This window comes from Crocuta crocuta, unplaced genomic scaffold (assembly GCF_008692635.1).
Source record: "Crocuta crocuta isolate KB4526 unplaced genomic scaffold, BGI_CrCroc_1.0 scaffold144, whole genome shotgun sequence".
Taxonomy (NCBI): domain Eukaryota; kingdom Metazoa; phylum Chordata; class Mammalia; order Carnivora; family Hyaenidae; genus Crocuta; species Crocuta crocuta.
Window position 1 is genome coordinate 2,748,108 of NW_027529669.1, and position 20,728 is coordinate 2,768,835.

The 20,728-nt window shown below is 39.7% G+C and overlaps 1 protein-coding gene across 2 annotated transcripts in view; it reads right to left on the bottom strand.

Moving 5' to 3' along the window:
- TOM1L1 (target of myb1 like 1 membrane trafficking protein) overlaps positions 1–20,728 on the bottom strand; it is a 47,719-nt gene that overhangs the window by 4,346 nt on the left and 22,645 nt on the right. The window contains exons 8-14 of one of the 2 annotated variants that reach the window (XM_077762878.1): positions 19,066–19,199; positions 13,268–13,328; positions 12,770–12,887; positions 11,727–11,817; positions 2,869–2,920; positions 868–970; positions 372–453 (exon numbers count right to left, since the gene is read on the bottom strand). In XM_077762878.1, the coding sequence (XP_077619004.1) occupies positions 372–453; positions 868–970; positions 2,869–2,920; positions 11,727–11,817; positions 12,770–12,887; positions 13,268–13,328; positions 19,066–19,199 (641 nt within the window). The remainder of the gene's footprint in view (positions 1–371; positions 454–867; positions 971–2,868; positions 2,921–11,726; positions 11,818–12,769; positions 12,888–13,267; positions 13,329–19,065; positions 19,200–20,728) is intronic. The other variant, XM_077762877.1, reaches the window with a different exon arrangement.

Genomic DNA, 20,728 nt, shown 5'->3' on the forward strand with positions numbered 1-20,728 from the left:
CCAGGGGCACTTGGGGGTCTCAGCGGGTTAAGCATCTGACTTTGGCTCAGGTCATGATCTCATGGCTCATGAGTTCAAGCCCTGCATCATGCTCTGTGCTGATACCTCAGAGCCTGGAGCCTGGTTCGGATTTGGTGTCTCCTCTCTCTTCTCCAACCCCACTCACACTCTGTCTCTCTCTCTCTCTCAAAAAATTATTAATTAATTACAAAAAAGAGCAACAGTCTCCATAAAACCTCATAAGTCATTTTTAATAAGATCATTAATTTCTGCCAAGACCTAAACAAAGTTAAATGTACAACCAAGCCCCATTTAGCTCTGTTACCAAAGGGAACCAAGACAAAAAAATAATCATTTTGTAAATGACTTACTCTGTAGTGACAGCAGGAGCCAAGGGATCAAACTCCATTACCTCATAGTAATTGGGTGGCTGGAGATCATTCTCTGTCATTGCTTCAGGCAAAACAAAACAAAACAAAAAACCCACCAGTAAACACACACAATTAATAATCTCTTTATGATTCTGACTTCAAACATGAGACTCTGCAAAACACTGACAGCCAGAAACTAACACAACTGGTGTTCTAATGCTCCTTCCAAGCACAACAAGGATTTCCAAATTTCAACTAAAGATCCATTTCCCTCAGCATTCCAAATACAACGTTCAGCACAATACAAGCACATTTTATAATCAAACGTCGGTCATAATGATATGGGCCATGAATTGACTTCATGGAGCTTAAAGGGGCACATGAAGTCCTAGTTTTTCCTCTCTCTGTATCTATTTTCAATCAGCAGTAAATCTCTGGCAGATTCCTACACTCTCACAAGTTTCCTTATTCAATGCAGATAATAGGTCTCAAGTACCTGGATGACGGGCGGGCAAGGATGGCGGTCTCTGGCTTGACAGTGTTGCTGGAACATTCTGCACATTAACTGGCTGTAGTACTGAATTTGAATATTCTGGAAACTGAAGTAAGCACAAGGCATGTTCAAATAAACATTCTACATTAAGTTTTTCTTTTATTATTTAGATTCCCAGGCTTCTAACTGGGAATTCCAAGAACCATATACTTACAACTGGACAAGAATTAGAAATTATTTATTACTTTTTTAGGTGATAACCATTTATAACACTACTTTTCTCTCTGGTGTCATGCCACTGCACCTCATTTCCCATATAAAATGTAAAATTAACATTTTGCTAAAAAAAAAGAAAAAAAAAAGAATTGTATGGCTCAGTCTAGATTCTGTTGTTGCACGCTAAAAAATCTCAGCTTCAGACAGGAAAATCAATCTTAACCCTACAGAAACGCCTAAGATACCACCACCAAATCAGGACTGATAAAGATTAATCTCATAATCTTCCTCATTTGCTTCATGAATATGTTCTGGGTACCTGGGTGCTATAAATAAAACAGGCCAAATCTCTGCCCCTTTGAAGCAAATTGACAAATGTAAAGAGATGTTAGTTAGGAAGTGCTCTTAAAAAAAGAAACAAACAAACAAACAAAAAGGCTTAGGTAGATGGGGTAGGCTATTACTCTGACAGTTAGTGGTCAAGGAATGCCTCACCACTGGGGACATTTGAGCAGAATCCTGACTGATGTGGCTGCTGTGATTATCTGAGGGGGCTCAAGGTCACATGCTCTGAAGCAGAGGAGCCCAGTGTCATTGGAGCAGAGCGAGCCAAGGAAGAGAGGTGAAGCTGAAGAGGTAATGGGAGATGCAAGATCAGCATTTTCAGGTTTTTACAGAATACAATGGAGGAAGAAAATCCTAGGTGGGTTTAGAGCAGTTAATATGACTTTTTCTTTTTTTTTAAGGATGGTTCTGGTTTGTTTTGAACAGAGATTGCACAGTGGGGGTGAGGGTGGAGAGGGAGGTGAAGGCTAAAGCAGGGTAACGTTAGGAAGATACTGCAATATTCCTCTGGATGGTTTGGACTGTGATGCAGAAGTGGAGGTGGTGAGTATCTAGATAACGGATACACTGATCAAAGAGAAACAGGAAAAGGAAACAGGAAAGAGATGAAAAGGTGGAGAGCAAGCAGTGGTTTCCAAGGTTTTGACTTGAGCAACTGCAATAGTGGAGGGTTCCTTTACTGAGGCAGGGAGAAGTGCAGGAGGTGCAGGTGGAGAGCCAGGACTGGGAAGAAAGCAAGAAGAGAATCCTCGGAAAGTGGATTTCTATGTTCTGAGTTTAGGGGAGACTATGCGCTGCAGATACCAATTATAAGTTGTCGGAATCTGAATGGTATTTTAAGATTGGAGACCAGAAGACCATGGAAGAATGAAAGGAGAAGTCTGAAACCTAAGCCCTGGGATCTCCAATACTGAAAGGCCAGTGAAAGAGTGGGGGCAGCAAAGGAGACATAGTGGAAAGGAGGCAAGAGAAGAAAAATGAGTGGTGTCTGAAAGCCACATGTGCAGAACAGGAGGAAGTGACTGACTCTGTCACCTGCTGCTGATAAATCACGTAAGACGAGGACGGAAATTTGCAGTACTTGATTTGGTAATGTAGAGATCACGAGAGACATTGACAAGAGGTATGCAGGAAAGCCGTAGGAATGAGAGCCTGTCTGAAGTCTGTGAAAGAAGATGGAAGGAAAGAAGAGACAGCTAATATAAACAAGCACTAAAGGAACCGTGATCCTGAACTATTTTTCTAACAGAAGTTAAGACTCAACTTGTCCATCTTTAAGATGAAAAAAACCACAAAGAGAAGTCCTAACAAGGGCTGTATCAACACGTTACAGGACACACAACAAAACACTAAGCAGAACATGAGATTTAATGACCAGGAATTCCTTCTTAGCCACGACAACCCGCTGACTAGGTGGGCTGCCCGGGAAGTTTTATTACTTACACTCTCATAGGTATGATTTGCGACGATGTTTTGGCCGGTCCTTTGGGCAAACCTAGGAGAGTATAAGACAGCATGATTACCCTACAGTGAGAACACAAATGCAAAAAGTAAGAAGACTTCCTACAAACAAAACCTAAAGTGTACTTTCAGACTGCAATGGAATATTAACTTTATATAACAACTGCCATCTGGTTTCGGCACTCACCAGCTTTTCATGTCTGAATACCAAAGAGTAAAGACAAAGTACTGTTCGTTGGCAGTGGCAGCCCTGAGATCCTGAAGTATACATAGTACACTAGTGAGAACAAGCCTTCAATCTTTCCATTAGAGTAGCTACCATGCATCATTTCCTGAAGGATGAGAGGCAGTACAGAGTAGAGGGTAGAAGCGGGGAGGGTCCTGGTTGTACATCTACAGCAGATACACTTTGCCCTGTCTCTGCCACTGAAGGAATCTCTAAAACCAGAACAGAATGCACAGGGCAAATATCTGAGGACTGAAAAGTTAATAGGTACAGGATGACTGGGAAGGAAGACTGGAATTTGAGTATCTATGATGGATCATTAGTGAGGTTTTTTGTTTTTTTTTCTTGCCTCTCTGGGCAAGAGACATTCTCTGGTATTCCAGAACCTGAATGCAATGAAGCCTAAACCCAAGAGTGGGCAGTAAGTACAGATAGCTCCAAGAGAAGCCCTTCTGTTTTCACTCAAGGGGCAGGAAAGAGAAGTCAGAGATAGTGTGGCAATCCCTTACTCTCTTTTTTCCTTTCCCTTCTGTTCTCTCCCTCTCTATACCTGAGGCAATCCTAAAATGGCTGGAGTGACAGTAGAAGCCAACAGACTTAAAAATTTGAGAAGAACCTTCCCTTCCAACAGGTGTAACTCTGATCCCAGAGGACAGGGCAAACTCTATTTTTTTTTTGTTTTTGTTCTTTCCTTTCTGTCCCACCATTTGGTCCCAGACACAAACATAGTCAAGGAAATAAATGGTATATAGTAGGGTAATTGAAGCTCCAGCTTTCTGACTGGAGAACCAAAAGGCAAATCCTAGAAAAGCAGAGCACTAGAGAAATCACAAAGAGGGAGGAATTTGGAAAATCAACCTTAATGTTGTTTATGAAGTCCTGGACTCACTTCCTGATCTGTGCCTCCGTGAATCTGATCCAAGTCAAGATGCAGAGATGTTGCGAACTGAACATATACCCATTCAGGCCTCAGGGCGGCCCACATGAGGCAGATCTGAAAAGCACTGCAAAGTCTTTGAAAACATAACTATGTTGGAACCATGGCACAGAAAAAGGGAGGTTGAAACTGTGGCATGAAGCTAGCGAGATTGTTTGCCTTCTAAAATCAAAAAAGCACCATCTTTGACAGGATTCAAAGACCAAAGTGTCTCATAACATTAAAAATGCCCAAGACACAATCCAAAATTACTAGGCATGTGAAGAACTAGGAAAATTTCAACAGGCAAAAAAAACAAAACAAAACAAAAATCAACAAATGCTAATATCAAGAGGACATACATGTTAAAATTTTTAAAAAATTTATGTCTTTATTTTGAGAGACAGAGAGCGAATGGGGGAGGGGCAGAGAGAGAGGGAGACACAGAATCTGAAACAGACTCCACGCTCTGAGCTGTCAGCACAGAGCCAGATGTGGGGCTCAAATCCACGGACTGTGAGATCATGACCTGAGCCGAAGTCAGATGCTTAACTGACTGAGCCACACAGGTGCCCCATAAAATTATCTCAGATTTTAAAGCAGCCCTTATACAAATGCTTCAATTAGCAACTCTGAACACTCATTGAAAAAAAAAAAGAAAAAATAGAAAGTCATTTCAAAGAAAAATAAGACCTAAAGAAGAGCCAAATAGTAATTTCAGAATTGAAAAATACATTAACTGAAGTTTTAAAAAATTTACAGAATGAGATCCATAGCAAAATGAGGATGAGAGAGGAAATAAATGGCAAACTTGAACATAAATAGAAATTATCCCGTCTTATAAATACAAACAAGAAGCAACAACAAACCAAAAAACAGGAAAAAAAAAGTGAAAAAAGTAATGAACAGAACTCTAGAGATTTACAAGACAATGATGATATCAGATCTAACATTTGTACCATCAAGAGTCCCAGAGGGACAGTAAAAAGCATACTGTTGGAAGAACTATTTGGAAAAACTCTAAGGCTAAAAACTTCATAAATTTGGTAAAAGACAGAAACCCACAGATTCAAGAAATGCAGTATAGTGAGTTGAGTGGTGCCCTCCACCCTCAAAAGGTATGTCCTTGTCCTAATTCCTGGAACTTATTTATGTTACCTTATTTGGAAAAAAGGTCTTTTTAAAAATGTTTTTAAAGTTTTTATTCATTTTAGAGAAAGAGAGAGAGTTGTAGAGCGGCAGAGAGAGAATCCCAAGCAGGCTCTGCATAATCAGTGCAGAGCTCAATGAGGGGCTCAAACTCATGAACTGTGAGATCATGACCTGAGCCAAAACCAAGAGTTGGATGCTTAATGGAATGAGCCACCCATATGCCCCGCAAAAAGGTCTTTTCAGATATCATTAAGGATCTCGAGAAGGTGATACCATCCTATATCACTCGAATGGACCTTAAATTCAAAGACAAGTGATCTTAAAGAGAATAGCAGAGGAAGATCTGAAATACACAGAGAAGGCTACATGAAGGTGGAGACAGAAAGTGGAATGATGTGGGCCAAGCCAAGGAAGCAAAAAAATGCTGACAATCATCAGAATTTGAAAGACGCAAAGAATGGCTTCTCCCAAAAGAGCCCGGCATGGAGCATAGTCCTGCTGAATTTCAGATTTCTAGCCTCCAGAACTAGGAGAAAATAAATTCCAGTGGTTTTAAACCACCCAGTTTGTGGTGATTTTTTTGATGGCAGCCACAGGAAACTAATACTCTCAGCAAATCCCAAACAGAATAAACCAAAAGAAATCCATGCCCAGACATGTCATAATCAAACTGTTCAAAATTAGGAAAAAAAGCATGGTCAAGATGGCCGAGTGGTCTAAGGCGCCAGACTCAAGCTTCCGCTTCCCAAAATCAGGAAAAAAAATTCTTGAAAGCATAGCAGAGATAAAATAATACATTATCTATAGAACAATGATCTGAGTGAATATAGACTTCTCTCTCTTTTTAAAGCATTTTTTTATTATTGAGAAAGAAGAGAGAGAGAGAGAGAGAGAGAGAGAGAGAAACACTCCAGGAGAGGGAGAGGGAGAGAAAGACAGAGTGCGCAGAAGAGGGGCAGAGAGAGAGAGGGAGACACAGAATCCGAAGCAGGCTCCAGGCTCTGAGCTGTCAGCACAGAGTCCAACGCAGGGCTCGAACCCACGAGCAGTGAGAACATGACCTGAGCTGAAGTCGGACGCTCCACCAACTAAGGCACCCAGGCGCCCCAAGACTTCTCATTGGAAACCACTTTAGGTCAGAAGACGGGGGCAGCAATGTTTAAAAACCAAAAGAGAAAACCACCAACTTGGATTTCTACATCCACTGAAACATCCCTTGGGAAGAAAGATGAAATAAAGACATTCTCACATGAAGAAAGAGGAGATTTTCACTGCCCATAGCCATGCTCTAAAAAAAAAAAAAAAAAAAAAAAAAAATCACCAAAGAAAGCTCTTCAGAGAGAACGGAAATTATATGAGAAAATAAAAGATCAACATAAATGGCAAATATTGGGTAAAAAAAACAATTCTCTTCTTGTGTTCTTTAAAATATATTTGAGAGTTGCACACAAATTATAACTGCCTGTTGCTCTTCTTTTTCAATGTATATATAATATATACAATAACTATAATAGAAAGGGAGGATCTCTATGTTTTCTACATTTCACTTTAAATGGTAAAATACTGGTTCTAAGCAGACTAAAATATTATGTACACTGCAGTCCCTAGAACCGTCCCCTCCCTCCTAATATAAACTACACAAAATTACAGTCAAACTCACAGTAGGTAAGATGGAAGGAATACTGAAAACATTCAAACAAGTCAAAAGCTGCAGGAAAGAGGAAACAGAAGAAAAACAGCAACAAAGGAGAAAAACAAGAAAGAAATTATAATGCTCAACCAAAACCCAAATATATAATTACATTAAATATATGGTCTAAACACACCAGTTAAAGACAGAAATTATGAGAATACATAAAAATGCATGACCCAACTATATGCTATCTATAAGAAACTCACTTCAAATATTTTGATATAGTTAAAAGTGAAAAGATAGAAAACAATATACCATGCAAACACTAATCTAATGTGGCTATATTGGTACCAGAGTGGACATCAGGACAAGAAAACTCACAAGGGACAAAAAGGAACTGTGCATAATTCTTTAAGGGTCAATTCACCAAGAAGACACAACAATCCTGAATGTATATGCACTCAATAACCAAGCTTCAGAATACATGAAGCAAATATCAATTTTACAGAACCTTTCCTAGAAATATTACATACAGCATGATTCTATTCAGATGCCATTTTAAAAATTTTTTAATGTTTTGGGGCACCTGGGTGACTTAGTTGGTTAAGCGTCCAACTTTCGCTTAGGTCATGATCTCGCGGTTCGTGGGTTCGAGCCCCGCGTCGGGCTCTGTGCTGATTGCCAGCTCAGAGCCTGGAGCCTGTTTCAGTCTGTGACTCCCTCTCTCTCTGACCCTCCCCTGCTCACGCTGTTTCTCTCTCTCCTAGATATAAATAAAAGAAAAAAAAAAACATTAAAAATTTTTTAATGTTTTTATTTGTTTCTGAGAGAGAGAGACAGTGTAAACAGGGGAGGGTCAGTGAGAGAAGGAAACACAGAGTCTGAAACAGGCTCCAGGCTCTGAGCTAGCTGTCAGCACAGAGCCCGACATGGGGCTCGAACCCATGAACCATGAGATCATGACCTGAGCTGAAGTCGGACGCCTAACCGATTGAGCCACCCAGGCGCCCCTAGATGCCATTCTTGAAAAGACAAATTATAGTGATGGAGAACAGATTAGTGATTGCTGAAGGGTGAGTGTGGGAGGGAAGCACTGTAAAGAAATACCACAAGGGAATTTTGGGGGTGATGGAACTCTCCTATACCCTGTGATGGTAGTTACGTGAATCCATACATATGTTAAAATTCATAGAACTGCACACAAAAGAAAAACAAAGAGGTTAATTTTACCTTACAGAAATTTTTAAAAATTAATTAAAGCACAAAGAAAAAAAAAGAAAACAGGCACTGAAATCAGACCCACTTGAATTTGATTCAAATTGGGCAATGCCTTTGGGCAGGTTAATCTTCCTCAGCCTCAGTTTCTTTACTTTTGAGGAAATGAGAATGAGAGTGCCCACCTCCCAGCACTAGTAAGTAATTAGAAAACACTTATTTTAGGGGCACCTGAGTGGTTCAGTCAGTTACGCATCCAACTTCCAGCTCAGGTCATGATCTCGTGGTTCGTGGGTTCGAGCCCTGCATCAGGCTCTATGCTGACAGCTTGGAGCCTGGAGACTGTCTTTAGATTCTGTGTCTCCCTCTCTCTGATCCTCCCCTACTCACTCTCTCCCTCTCTCTCTCTCAAAAATAAATTTTAAAAAAAAAAAAGAAAAAGAAAAGAAAATATTTCTTATTCTTGTTAGCCTGTACTATAACAGTATGTAGACTATGAATATGTCCTGTTACTTTGTCCCATAATCATTATTTCTCCAGATTCCTTTCTGTCATGAATAATTCCATTACTCAGTTGTTCTGTGATGCTGAACAAACACAGAGGGGTGGAAAATTCTCAAGAACCTAAGACATTGTTGATGGCTGTATTTGCCTTTCATATGTGTTATCTAGCATAGGATTTAACCTAGGCCTATGCCTTAGGTAACTTTAGTGCTTCAATTCCGGACACGGTCAAAAACTGGTCTAAGTATAGTTTCACTCATGTATAGCTCTTTTCAAAATCAAAAAAATAGATACAACAGTCTTTGTACAGAAAACAAAATACATTATACATTATCTTTTACTCCAGTGAATTCCCAGAACTACGATTATTTTGATATCTGGATGTTGGGTGAACAATTGTTATAGGGTTTCTAATGTATGACCAGCCAAGTACTGCTTTATGATTCTCCTGGGATGCTTTTTTAAAATATTTATTTCTGGGAATAGGGGGAAAGGCAGAGAGAAGGGGACAGAGGATCCGAAGCAGGTTCTGTGCTGACACCAGGGAGCCTGACGCGGAGCTTGAACTCACAAACCATGAAATCGTGACCTGAGCCAAAGTCCAATGCTCAACTGACTGAGCCACCCAGGTGCCCCACCTGGGGTGTTTTTTTAAACTAAAGATTCCTGCTACTGAGTTAGAATTTCTGGGGACCAGCAATTGTACTTTTTAATAATCCCCCAAGTGATTTTTATGCACACTACACCATGAGACCCATGATATTACAGAGTAAAGTAAGCAGCTATGGGACACCTGGGAGGTTCAGTTGGTTAAGCATCTCAGGTCATGATCCTGTGGTTTGTGAATTTGAGCTCCGCATCAGGCTCTGTGCTGACAGCTCACAGCCTGGAGCCTGCTTTGGATTCTGTAACTCTCTCTCTCTCTGCCCCTCCCCTGCTCACGTGTGCTCTCTCTCTCAAAAATAAACAATCATTAAAATAAAAGAAAATAAGCAGCTACATGGCGTTTGGGTGGCTCAGTCAGTTGAGCATCTGACTCTTGATTTTAGCTCAGGTCATGATCTTACGGTTGTGGGACAAAGCCCCACACTGGGCTCTGTGCTGGGTGTGGAGCCTGCTTGGGATTCTCTCTCTCCCTCCCTCTCTCTCTCTCTGCCCCTCCCTACTCATGTTCTCTGTATCAAAAAAAGAAATAAAATAAGCAGCTATTAGCTACTATTTGATCTTTTTATAAGTTTTATAGAGATATTTTTGTAATAGGACTTCATCTATATATTCACTCCTTCACATTACTCAACATGGTTTGCAGGATAAAGGAAAACAGAATCAGTTACTTTAGATCACATTATTTACTAAGCAACTTCCTGGAATCTGCCTACAGCATTGCAACATTATTTGCATCACACTTAATCAAGACCAGAGGTACTGATCCAACTAACCGCTCAGGACATAGCCACTGGCTCTATTCATTTCTCAATGCATGAAGCTCTCCTTGGTCCTTTCTTCCCTCCCCACCCCACCCGCTTTTTCCTCCCTTTCTTGTTTGATTCTCCTTTCTCAATCCTCTCTCTCCGGCCCCCTGCCCCCACCCCTTGTTTTAATATAGAAAAGTAATTGCAGTGATTGGTCACACTGGGTAAAAACACTAGGCTACTCTAAAAATATATCTAAATCCATTGATATGAAAACAGATGTACTTTTATCAAGATATGCCAAGATATCAAGGTTCAGAAGAGTATGTACAGTGTGTTGCATCTAATAAAAGAGAAAAAAATTCATATTCATTATTTATCTAAAGTTACTTTGGAAGGACAAATAAGAAAGTAGCTACCAGGGTAGCAGTAGGATGTGACATAGGGGAAAGGGGATAGAAAAGATGGAGGTAGGGTGCGATCCAATAATGTCCTTGTATATCTTTTCATATTATTTTGATATCTGAATCATGGAAATGCATTGCCTATTACCTAAATTAAATACGTTTAAAAGGAAACAACAACAGCTTCTGATGTAAAGAAATCTAACCCCTATTTATTTTTTGCTGTATCTACTCTATCTTGCCTCTTCTTAACCTTAAGGGAAGCTTGGCTTTTTTAGTTTCTTCTGCTTCCTTCTTGTGTTTCTTTACATTTTTTCTTACTTTCTTATACAAATGTTTACATTTTTTCTTACTTTCTTATACAAATGCAAGATAGTGCACACATTACTTTGCAGTTCTTCACTTTATAATACATTGGTGATCGTCCCTATAGAGAGCCTACTTTTGTCCCCCAGCTGAACAGTAATACATTGTTTAGATATTTAACTGGGCCACAAATGATGCGTACTTGAGTTGTCTCCAATTATTAGCGGTGCCCAAATGTTGCAAGGAATAATCGTGTAAACAACTGATTTTGCGTTGAGTATGAATTCCTAGAAATGTATGGTGGGTTTAAACGTAAGTGCACTTATAATTTTAAAAGATACTGCCACTTTCCCTCATAAGAACTGCATTAATTTTGTGATAGAATCTGTCTTTCCATAGCCAATAAAGCAGGTTAACAAACATTTAGACTTTTAGCCATCTGAGAGGTTAAAAAACAAAAGCCATTGTAGTTTAATTCATATTTCTCTAGTTGTACGTAAGGTTAGGCATCACTATGTATGTTTATGGGCCATTTGTATAACTTTTTTGGTGATCTATCAGTTCATCAGACCTGCTACTACATAGCTGTATGAAGTTGGGCAGTTTCTATTCGCTAAGTCTCAGCCTTTTCCTGTAAAATGGGCATAATGATAACAGCACAGCTCCAAAAATTTTTGCAAAGACTAAACGGGATAAAACACATGGCAAGTGCTCTGTAACTGTTGTGGCCATTGTTTGATTTTACTCCCTTGTCATTCAATTTCCCTGTTACCACTGAAAATAACAAACAATTTATGGAAGGCTTTACAAGCCAACTGCTGAATTAGAAGGTACTATAGCATCTCACAGAATCTTCATAAGAATCCTAGAAAGTATTCTCAGAAGGAAAATGAAGGCTCACGCTGGTTGTTTCTCATTCAAGGTCACAAAGCTGGTGGAAAGTAGAGGTGAGATTCTAACTCGGGATTGTCCAATTCCTAAGTCTCTACTTTTTCTCTTATGTCATGCTTTCTTAAATATGAGGAATTAGAATGTGATGGTAATAGCTCCGGATTCTTACTGACATACTTACAGAGGTGTTTCTGTATCTTCAAAGGCTAGCAAATCCACCTGCGGACTGGGTTTCAAGTTGTTTGTTACAACAGGACTTGGGGACCTGAAATCTAGAACAAAAAATGGACTTGGCTTCGAAACATTTTGTCATTCAGTTGTTCTGTTGGATTTTCCACAATAAAATTAAAAAGAGAGAGACTGAGGTATTTCTGCCACCATAAAATCATAAGATTTCCTCAAACAGAAACTAAAGAACATTACTAACAGTAACTGGAATGAGAAATTCTGCCACCAAAAAAAAAAAAAAAAAAAAAAAAAAAAAAAAAAAAAAAGAAAAAGAAAAAGAAAAGAAAGAAATAAAAGAAAAAAGATATTCTAAAGGTAACAAATGTTATTATATTGGGTTTCCTAAAATCCCAAACTGATCTAGAATGGAAGGGATGTTGTGTGTCTCACTCTGTCAAATACGAAAGTAAAAAGCTAGGGCATATATGGAACTCTATCCTCTCCTCCCCCAAGCTTTTAACCTCCTATAATCCTAAGTGAGACATCCTAAGGTAGGCAAGCCTCTAAGGCTGGGTGGCTAAAAGGTGGCAGACCGGAGATTTCAACTTGGACTTCTACCTCAAAAGCCCGTGTTTTCCCCTCTCCATTTCACCACCATATAGATCAGTCTTCCTAATTCCTGACTTTCTCTATCTGTATCAAATATTCCCTTACCTGATGCTGTGACATAGCAGACACTCAAGGTAATATAGTGTGTGGTTCACAGCAGTTTTAAGTTTGGCCATGGAGTTGAACCACCTCTATAAAAGTAGGCAGGTAGATTAGATGACATTCTAAGCCAGGGGGATGAGTTTCAGGGACCTACTCCCCCAGATACATCCCATGGCTATACTGGGTTAGATGCAACCATTTGCCAAGAAATAATTACACCTCCTGGTATTGTTCCCTGATATTCAAACTGAATTCAGTCCTTCTCAGATTGCATTTAATCTTGTAACCAAGGAGAACAGTTTCACATCAAGCTCTTCTGCTGAAAAGGCCTATGTGCTTATTTACTTAAGTCTGAAAGCTGAGCATTCACGGTGCTGAGTTCTCCCAGAGTGGCCCTCGGCATTGGAGGGCTTAGCCTTGGGTCGATGAGATCACAGGATGGGGCAGAAGGCCCACTGATAGTCTGAAAACAAAGCAAACAAAACAAAATTCAGGGAAAAAATGTGTCAGGTAATTTATCATGGTTTTCTCCCCAGAGACTTTTTTTTGTTTTTTTTAGAGAAAGGAAAATCCTATTTAGATGCAAGTCAAGAAGGAGAACTCTCTATTCAACAGGCTACACTCCTACTAATCACATCTCACCATCTACATAGCTGCTGCTTAATTAGACGATATTATGGCCTATTAGTAACTTATTAATAACAAGTTGTTAAGGCAAATACTCTACACCACCAAAACCAGTTGTTAATGCCTCCTCCGTTTTAAGACTTGTTTTATGTAAGCCTTGCTCCCTAATTTGTAAAATGTTCAGTTATTTATTTTATAACATTTCTGTTCACTTACATTGGCCTCTTCCCTCCCGTTCCTGGTTTGCTCCAAAACCCTCTGTTGGTTCCGAGTAAATCTGTTTGAATTAGCAAAATGTAAGCATTTAAAAGAAATCTAATATAAAAATTCTATAATCCTTCACAAATTAATACTCAAATATTCAGGAACAAAGACAATAAGCCTCACCCCTCATCGACTCCCAATGAAGTCGTTTAATAATTTTTCCCCAGTTTATAGGGGTAATAATGCTTTAAGGGAAAACTGTGAGAAAATGAATACATATTAAAAACAAATAATAACTCCATCAGCTAGAAATAGTCCCTATTAAAATCATGATGTATTTCCTGTATTTATTTCTGTAAATTAATCTGTATTGAACTTAGTTGCAATCATACTTCACATTAATTCTGTAACATAATTCAATTATGTTGTGACCATTTTCCTAGTTAGTTAGAAATGCAATTTTTAGTGGCCTGCATATGTTACCTGAGGGACGTAGCACACATTTAACTACTCTTGATCACAAATATTTAAGTTGCTTCCAATTCTGCCATTATAAATAATGTTCCATAAATATTCAAAGACTTTTAACATAACTTCACTGTTTATCTTCATTTTTTTTTATAAGACACCTGATCTCTACTAAACATATCAACCTTTCACAACTTAAGTTTTACACTGTTTGTATACTGGGAATAAAAGAGGAGCAGATAAATAAACAATAGGTTTGGAAGAAGAGTGAAGTTGAAGGCACAAGTCCAAGGTTCAGTGTCAGCTATAGGATCATGGATATAACTTCCGATCCTCAGTTCTCCATCTGCTAAAAGAGAATAGCAGCATTTGAAGCATTTCCTCAGAACTTTATTTTCTGGGGCAACCTCTAGAAAGATAATACAAATGGATGAATGCAGAAATGCTTTGCAAACTGAGAGTTGCTTCAGAAACATGTACTATTAGTATAGTAACACATTGACTGCATGAACCTTACACACCTTAAAAGCTTGGACTAAACTGGAACATGTACTTAGTTAAGCATCTTTCCCTTTCTAAAACACATGGTTTTTTCTTCCACCTACTTATGGCATTGTCTTCTTGTATGCTAGTTATGTGCTGGGTCTGAACAACCCTCAAAGATCCAGCCTTGAGTAACAAACTTCTGTTTCCTTATTTGTACAACTCTTCCCTAGATGTCATGAGTAGAGACTTTGGGGGATGTTGGAATAGGGTGAATGTACTTTGCATATGGATGGAAGTGAATCCTTGGGGAACGAGGGAGCAGACTGTGATGAACAAAAGGATGTCCCCCTTCCGAGATCTCTATATCCTCATCATGGGAAATAGAGAGTATGTTAGGTTAGATGGCAAAGGGAAGGGAAACTTTAATAGGGAGATTAAAGATCCAGCGTAGGATTACACAGATAAACAATGTAAGCACAAAGACCCTTAAATGTGGAAGAGGCAGGCAGAAGAAGAAGCAAGAATGAAACAATGTAAGAGAAACTTGACTAAATGATGTTGGCTTTGAAGATGGAGGAAAGGAGTCACGAGTCAAGGACCATGGACAGGCTCTTGAAGCTGCACAAGTTAAGCAAACAGATTGTCCTCTAGAGCCTCCCACAGGCACAGAGCACAGCTGATACCTGGACGTTAGCTCAGTGAGACCCATTTCAGGCTCTTATAGGGCTATAAGGTGGTAAATTTATGCTGTTTTGAGCCACTAAAATGTGTGATAATTTGTTACAGCAGCCATAAGAAATACACCAAGACTACTATCCTTTCTAGAGACGAAAAATTTCTCTGCATCTAAGACTTCAGTGTTTCTCTCGCACAGCTGACAGCAGTTCTGTTAAGCACACATGGTTCAAAGCTGAATGAGAATGAGTCGTTCACAGAAGTAACCCAATCTCCTGATATCTAGACCAAATAAATACACATTTCCCTTCAGAGGAAGCTTTTAGTCAGTGGTTTTAATGGTTTGTAATAGAATTCCCCAAAATGAAAACCAGAAGGCAGCACTCTGCTGAAAACCATGCGGTTTTCCTTATTTTTCCACTTACTAAGATTCATACCACAGAAAACAAAAAGCAAGAAGCAGAAGTCTGTTCAGTTCGCAGTCAATGGCCGGTCATCCCTTCATATAAATGGCTGCTATCTCTGACAGGCAGTACGTATGAGATAGTGAAGGAAAAAACCTATTCATAGCTATTCATTTTACTTCACTGATTCTCCGGTTCATTCATGATCAATGGAAAAAACTCTAAAAGGCCCAGGGGGATGTTAATGGGGAGGACCAAGGAATTAATATTTAATGTGTCAATGGGCTAGCATTCCCCAAGGTGATTTTATATACACGAACTCATTCAATTTTCGAAATAAAAATGAAACCCTCCAAAGAGATAGTATTATCCTCTTCAACAGAAAAGAACAAACCTAAGTCTTAAAAAAGTAAGCAATTTTCCCCAAATCATCAAGATTTGAACAACAACAAAACATTGAATCCAGTTCTATTCCCCTATTTCCCTTCTGAATCACTAGATAGTGACCACACAAGGGAAAACGGTCTCACCTGAAATGCCAACATCACTCCTACTGAGAAAGGAGGATCTGGAAAAAGCATGGAGAGCTCAGAAGCTTTAGAAGTACTGTGACAGTAAGTTCTACGGATTGGTTTGGAAAGAGATGAGATTCACCTGGAGGTATGGGTTTTCTTTTTTTTTTTTTTCCCCAGGATCCTAATAATAGATCTATGGATGCATTTATGTACATTGTTTTTACACAACATTTTAAAAGTGCCAAAATAAGTTGTTTTATATAGGTGACATTGTTAACCCAGGTTCATCTGTATAACCTAATAACCTTTTATTAGGCAACTTTGCAATGTATAGGAAAGTAAAAAGAACAGTATAATGAACACCCTTTTGTTTATCAGCTGAATTTAGTAACCGTGTACCTTTGCCACATTTGCTTTATAGATTTTTCAGTGAAATATTTGGATCATATACTTGATGACATTTCACCCCTAGATATTTTGTATTATTTATTTATTTTTTTAGAGTAAGAGAGAGAGGGAGTGTGCTTGTGAGTGGGAGAGAGGGGGAGGAGAGAGAGAGGAGAGAGGGGGAGGAGGGGAGAGGAGGAGGGGAGAGGAGGGGAGAGGAGGAGAGAGGGAGGAGAAGGAAAGGGAGGGAGAAGGGGAGGGGGAAATGGAGGGGAGNATAGAGGGAGGGAGGGAGGGGGAGAGGGCGAGGGACTCCCAAGCAGGCTCCACAGTCAACATGAAGCCCCACGTAGGGCTCGATCCCATGCCCCTGAGATCATGACCTGAGCTGAAATCAAGAGGTAGACACTCAAGTGACTGAGCCACCCAGGCGCCCCTCATCAAAAGATATTTTAGAAAGCATTCGCCAAAAATAAAGACATTTTCCAACTGAACCACCTACTTAACGCTGATATTTTTCCCCTCAAGTCCTGAATATTCTATCCATGTTCAAACTTCTCCCATCAGCATATACATGCTTTTTAATATGAGTGTGTCCAAAGTAGGGTAAAGGCCACACATTACATTTAGTTGCGGTTTCTTTTTAATTTTTTAATGTTTTACCTTTTGACCTCCTCTTCCCCCATTTCTCCCACTCCCCACCCCTGGCATTCACCACCATGTTCCTCTGCACCTATAAGCTTGGTTGGTTTTGTGTTGTTTTTGCTTTTCTTTCTTTTTTTTTTTGTTGTTGTTAGATTCCACATGTGTTTATACACAGCACTCTACATGAAGACAGAGGAAGACTTCGTTTGTCAGTCTAGGCATGCCACAGCTCCTTGGGGCTGGATTCTCGGTGCTCATTCTCCCTCCAGGCCTGTCTACTTTCCATCCCTTCACATACCATACAAGCTCTTGCTCTGCTCCTCATTTAACCAATGCCCACTCATTCTGCAGCTCTCTCCTCACATGGCACCTCCTCATACACACTGCCCGTCTCCTTTCCACCTGGATTAGGTCCGGCCGCTCTTCTCACCAGACCGCCCTCGTGTACTTGGTTCCACTGCACTTACTCCAATTTCCAAGTGAGTATATTTGTTTTTAGGTTTAAGGTGTTTTTCTGACTTACAGGCTTGCCTATTACAATAGATTATTAAGACTTATTTTGATGAATGACTTAGAAACAACTTAATGCCTCACAAGTGAACTGTGAGAAACATGGACTGTTATGATGTAGCTATTAAAAATAACGGTTTATGGGGCACCTGGGTGGCTCCATCAGTTGAGTGTCTTAACTTCGGCTCAGGTCATGATCTCATGGTTCATGGGTTTGAGCTCAGAGCCTGGAGCCTGCTGTGGATTCTGTGTCTCCCTCTCTCTCAGGCCCTTCCCTGCTCGCATTTTGTCTTTCTCAAAAATAAAGATACATTTTAAAAAAATGGTTTATCAAAAGCATTTATAAACACCCAGACTAGGGGCGCCTGGGTGGCTCAGTTGGTTATGCATTTGACTCAATTCGGCTCAGGTTATGATATCACAGTTCGTGGGATCGAGCCCCACATCAGGCTCTGTGCTGACAGTGTGGAGCCTGCTTGGGATCCTCTTTCTCCTCTCTCCCTGCGCCTCCACTCCCAAATAAATAAACTTAAAAAATAGGTTATACAAACACATGTTATACTGTGAATAAAATCAAGAAAGAAACAAAAGTATATGTTCCATACATGATCACAATGATAAAAAAATTTAGGAGAAAATCATTTTGTCACTAACGTTTTAGTTTATTTAAAATTCTGCCTTCATACATTTTTGAATGGCAATTTAAAAAAAAATCCATGTTCATATACAAAATGTCCTTACTGACTGTTCTTTTTTTTTTTTTTAATATTTTTATTTATTTCTAGGAGAGAGAGAGTGTGAGAAGGGGAGGGTCAGAGAAAGATGGAGACACAGAATCTGAAGCAGGCTCCAGGCTCTGAGCTGTCAGCACAGAGCCCAACGCGGGGCTCAAACCCACGAACCGCGAGATCGTGACCTAAGCAAAAGTCAGACGCTTAACCGACTAAGCCACCCAGGCGCCCCTGTTCTGCTTTTTTATAGACTATTTTCTTCATATAAAATATCATCCCAGGGGGCCTGGGTAGCTCGGTTGAGCGTCTGCCTCTTGACTTCAGCTCAGGTCATGATCTTGCAATTCACGAGTTCCAGCCCCACATCAGGCTCTATACTCGCAGGNAGTTGGTTGAGCGTCTGCCTCTTGACTCTGACAAGCTCAGGTCATGATCTTGCAATTCACGAGTTCCAGCCCCACATCAGGCTCTATACTCGCAGGGCAGATCTTGCTTGGGATTCTGTCGCCCTCTCTTTGTCCCTGCCCTGCTTGCTCTCTTTCTCTCAAATGAACTTTAAAAAAATGTTTTTAAATAAAATATCCTCCCATCTCCTGTGCATATTCTATGCTTTTGTCCATCTCAAACTTAGAATAAACCTCCCTTTGTTTACATTGTTCATTTGTTTGAGTCTATAATGTGTTCCGTGCAGATGGTATCAGGTGAATAAGGTCAGGCCCTGCTATGATCAAATGTTTATATACCACCTGAGAGTGCCCAAGAATGCTCCTGGCACTGCTCAGATGTGCTTTCATTCTTGCAAGCCCTATCACAAGCTTCCAGAAGGCCAGGCCCATGTCCCCAATCTTGGAAGGAAGGTGGCCTTATCTTCAAGTTGTTCTTGATCTTAATAGAATGTTTACCTGGTAGACATTCTTATAAGAATGCAAAGCAACTGCTGGAGAAAACAGAATTGGAGGAGGGGAGGGGAGGGTACACCATTAGCTCACCTCTCATATCCAAGGATGGCATTATTCAAATCCTCATTCACTTGAATTAGCTCAATCGTTACATCTTCATTCTCCACCACCACAAGCAGGTCCATGATCCTCTCCTGCATCTCCCGACACGTCTTATAAAGCTTCTGTCAAAGAAAGGAGAGACATTTCTTCTTCCACGCTAGGGAAGTTCTATAAAGACAATCAACCAATTTGCTGATCCGTATATGCCAGTTGATAACCTCCCCAATGAGTCACCTATTGGAGATTACCAAAGGACTTAATTATGCACAACTCATCCTTCTTATCAGAAAGCAATGAGTTACACATGATCATATTCTCCTCTAAAAACCAAAATAGGTGTCATAAGGACTCCATGGTACATTGCACAGAACACCAGACTAGAAATTAGAACTGGTGTATGGGAATTCTGGAGGTACAGCTTACTAGCTGTAGAATACAGAAATCACTTGTTTTCCAAATCTGTTTCCTCATTTGACAAATCAAAGTTATATTAGTTTCTACATCTATACCTCAAGGGGTGACGTAAAAAGCAAATGAGATGTGTATAATGAGGAACTCCATAACTATAAAGCACTGCATAAAACACAAAATGTTTATTGTCGCTATTAGCGGTAGTAGAAGAAAGTAGTAGTTAAAATACATTTACAGCAACATAATTTTCCTATGATGTTTTACTTAAATATTTAAAGTTTAAAACATTCACATTCCAAGGTAAACTGAATCAACAATAAAAAAAAAAACAAAACAGTCATGGATACTGTCATTATTTGGACTACCTACAATCAATACATGAAGCCAGGACTGCACTCTCCAAACCAGCTTCTCCTCATAAGCATCAGGGGCACCTACAGCCGACCCATGGATTCAGAATCTCCAGGACTGAGGGTCTGGGAATTTACAAGCTTTTTTGTAAGCATCCAAAAGGGTTTATGTACACAGACAATTTGAAAACTGCTGCCTCACAACTTCTGTCCTCATAGGCAAGCCTGAGGACCATAAAACTAATATTCCTATTTCTTCAAACCCACCTCAGCTAAAATTTGTAAAGATAATAGTACATTAAGGTCAGGCAAAAACACCTCCAAAATGAGAGCTACTGAATTTGCTAAATCATCAGACTATTCCATTACCTGACTCATTTCCCCTTGAGACAGACAGACACACAGAAAAACTTACAGCTGGCAAAGCCATTTAGAATCTCAAACAATCTATTACATGAGTCCTGACCGGAAATCTCTAAATAAATCCATCAAACCATTAATAACTGGCATTTAGACTCAGAGGTAAAAGCACTACCTGCTACAGAATCCTAACAAAAACATTTACAAGACAAAAGGAAACAAAAAGGAAAAAAAACGATACAGACAGATGAACAGACTCTGGGTCTTATCACTGCAATTTGCAGTGAAAAAAAACTGTCCTATTTGCTAATGACGTGGCCACTATCAGCAGTGCTTGGCGAACTTTTTTGTTAAAGGTGCAGATAGTTTTATTTTCTGCTTTGTGGACCATATGTTCTCTGTCAGAACTACCCAAGTCTGCCATTATACCAGGAAAGCAACGAGGGATGATATGCAAACAAATGGGTGTGGCCATATCCTAATAAAACAAAGACAGGTGGCTTACTTACAGCCCCCTGGAATAGTGCAAA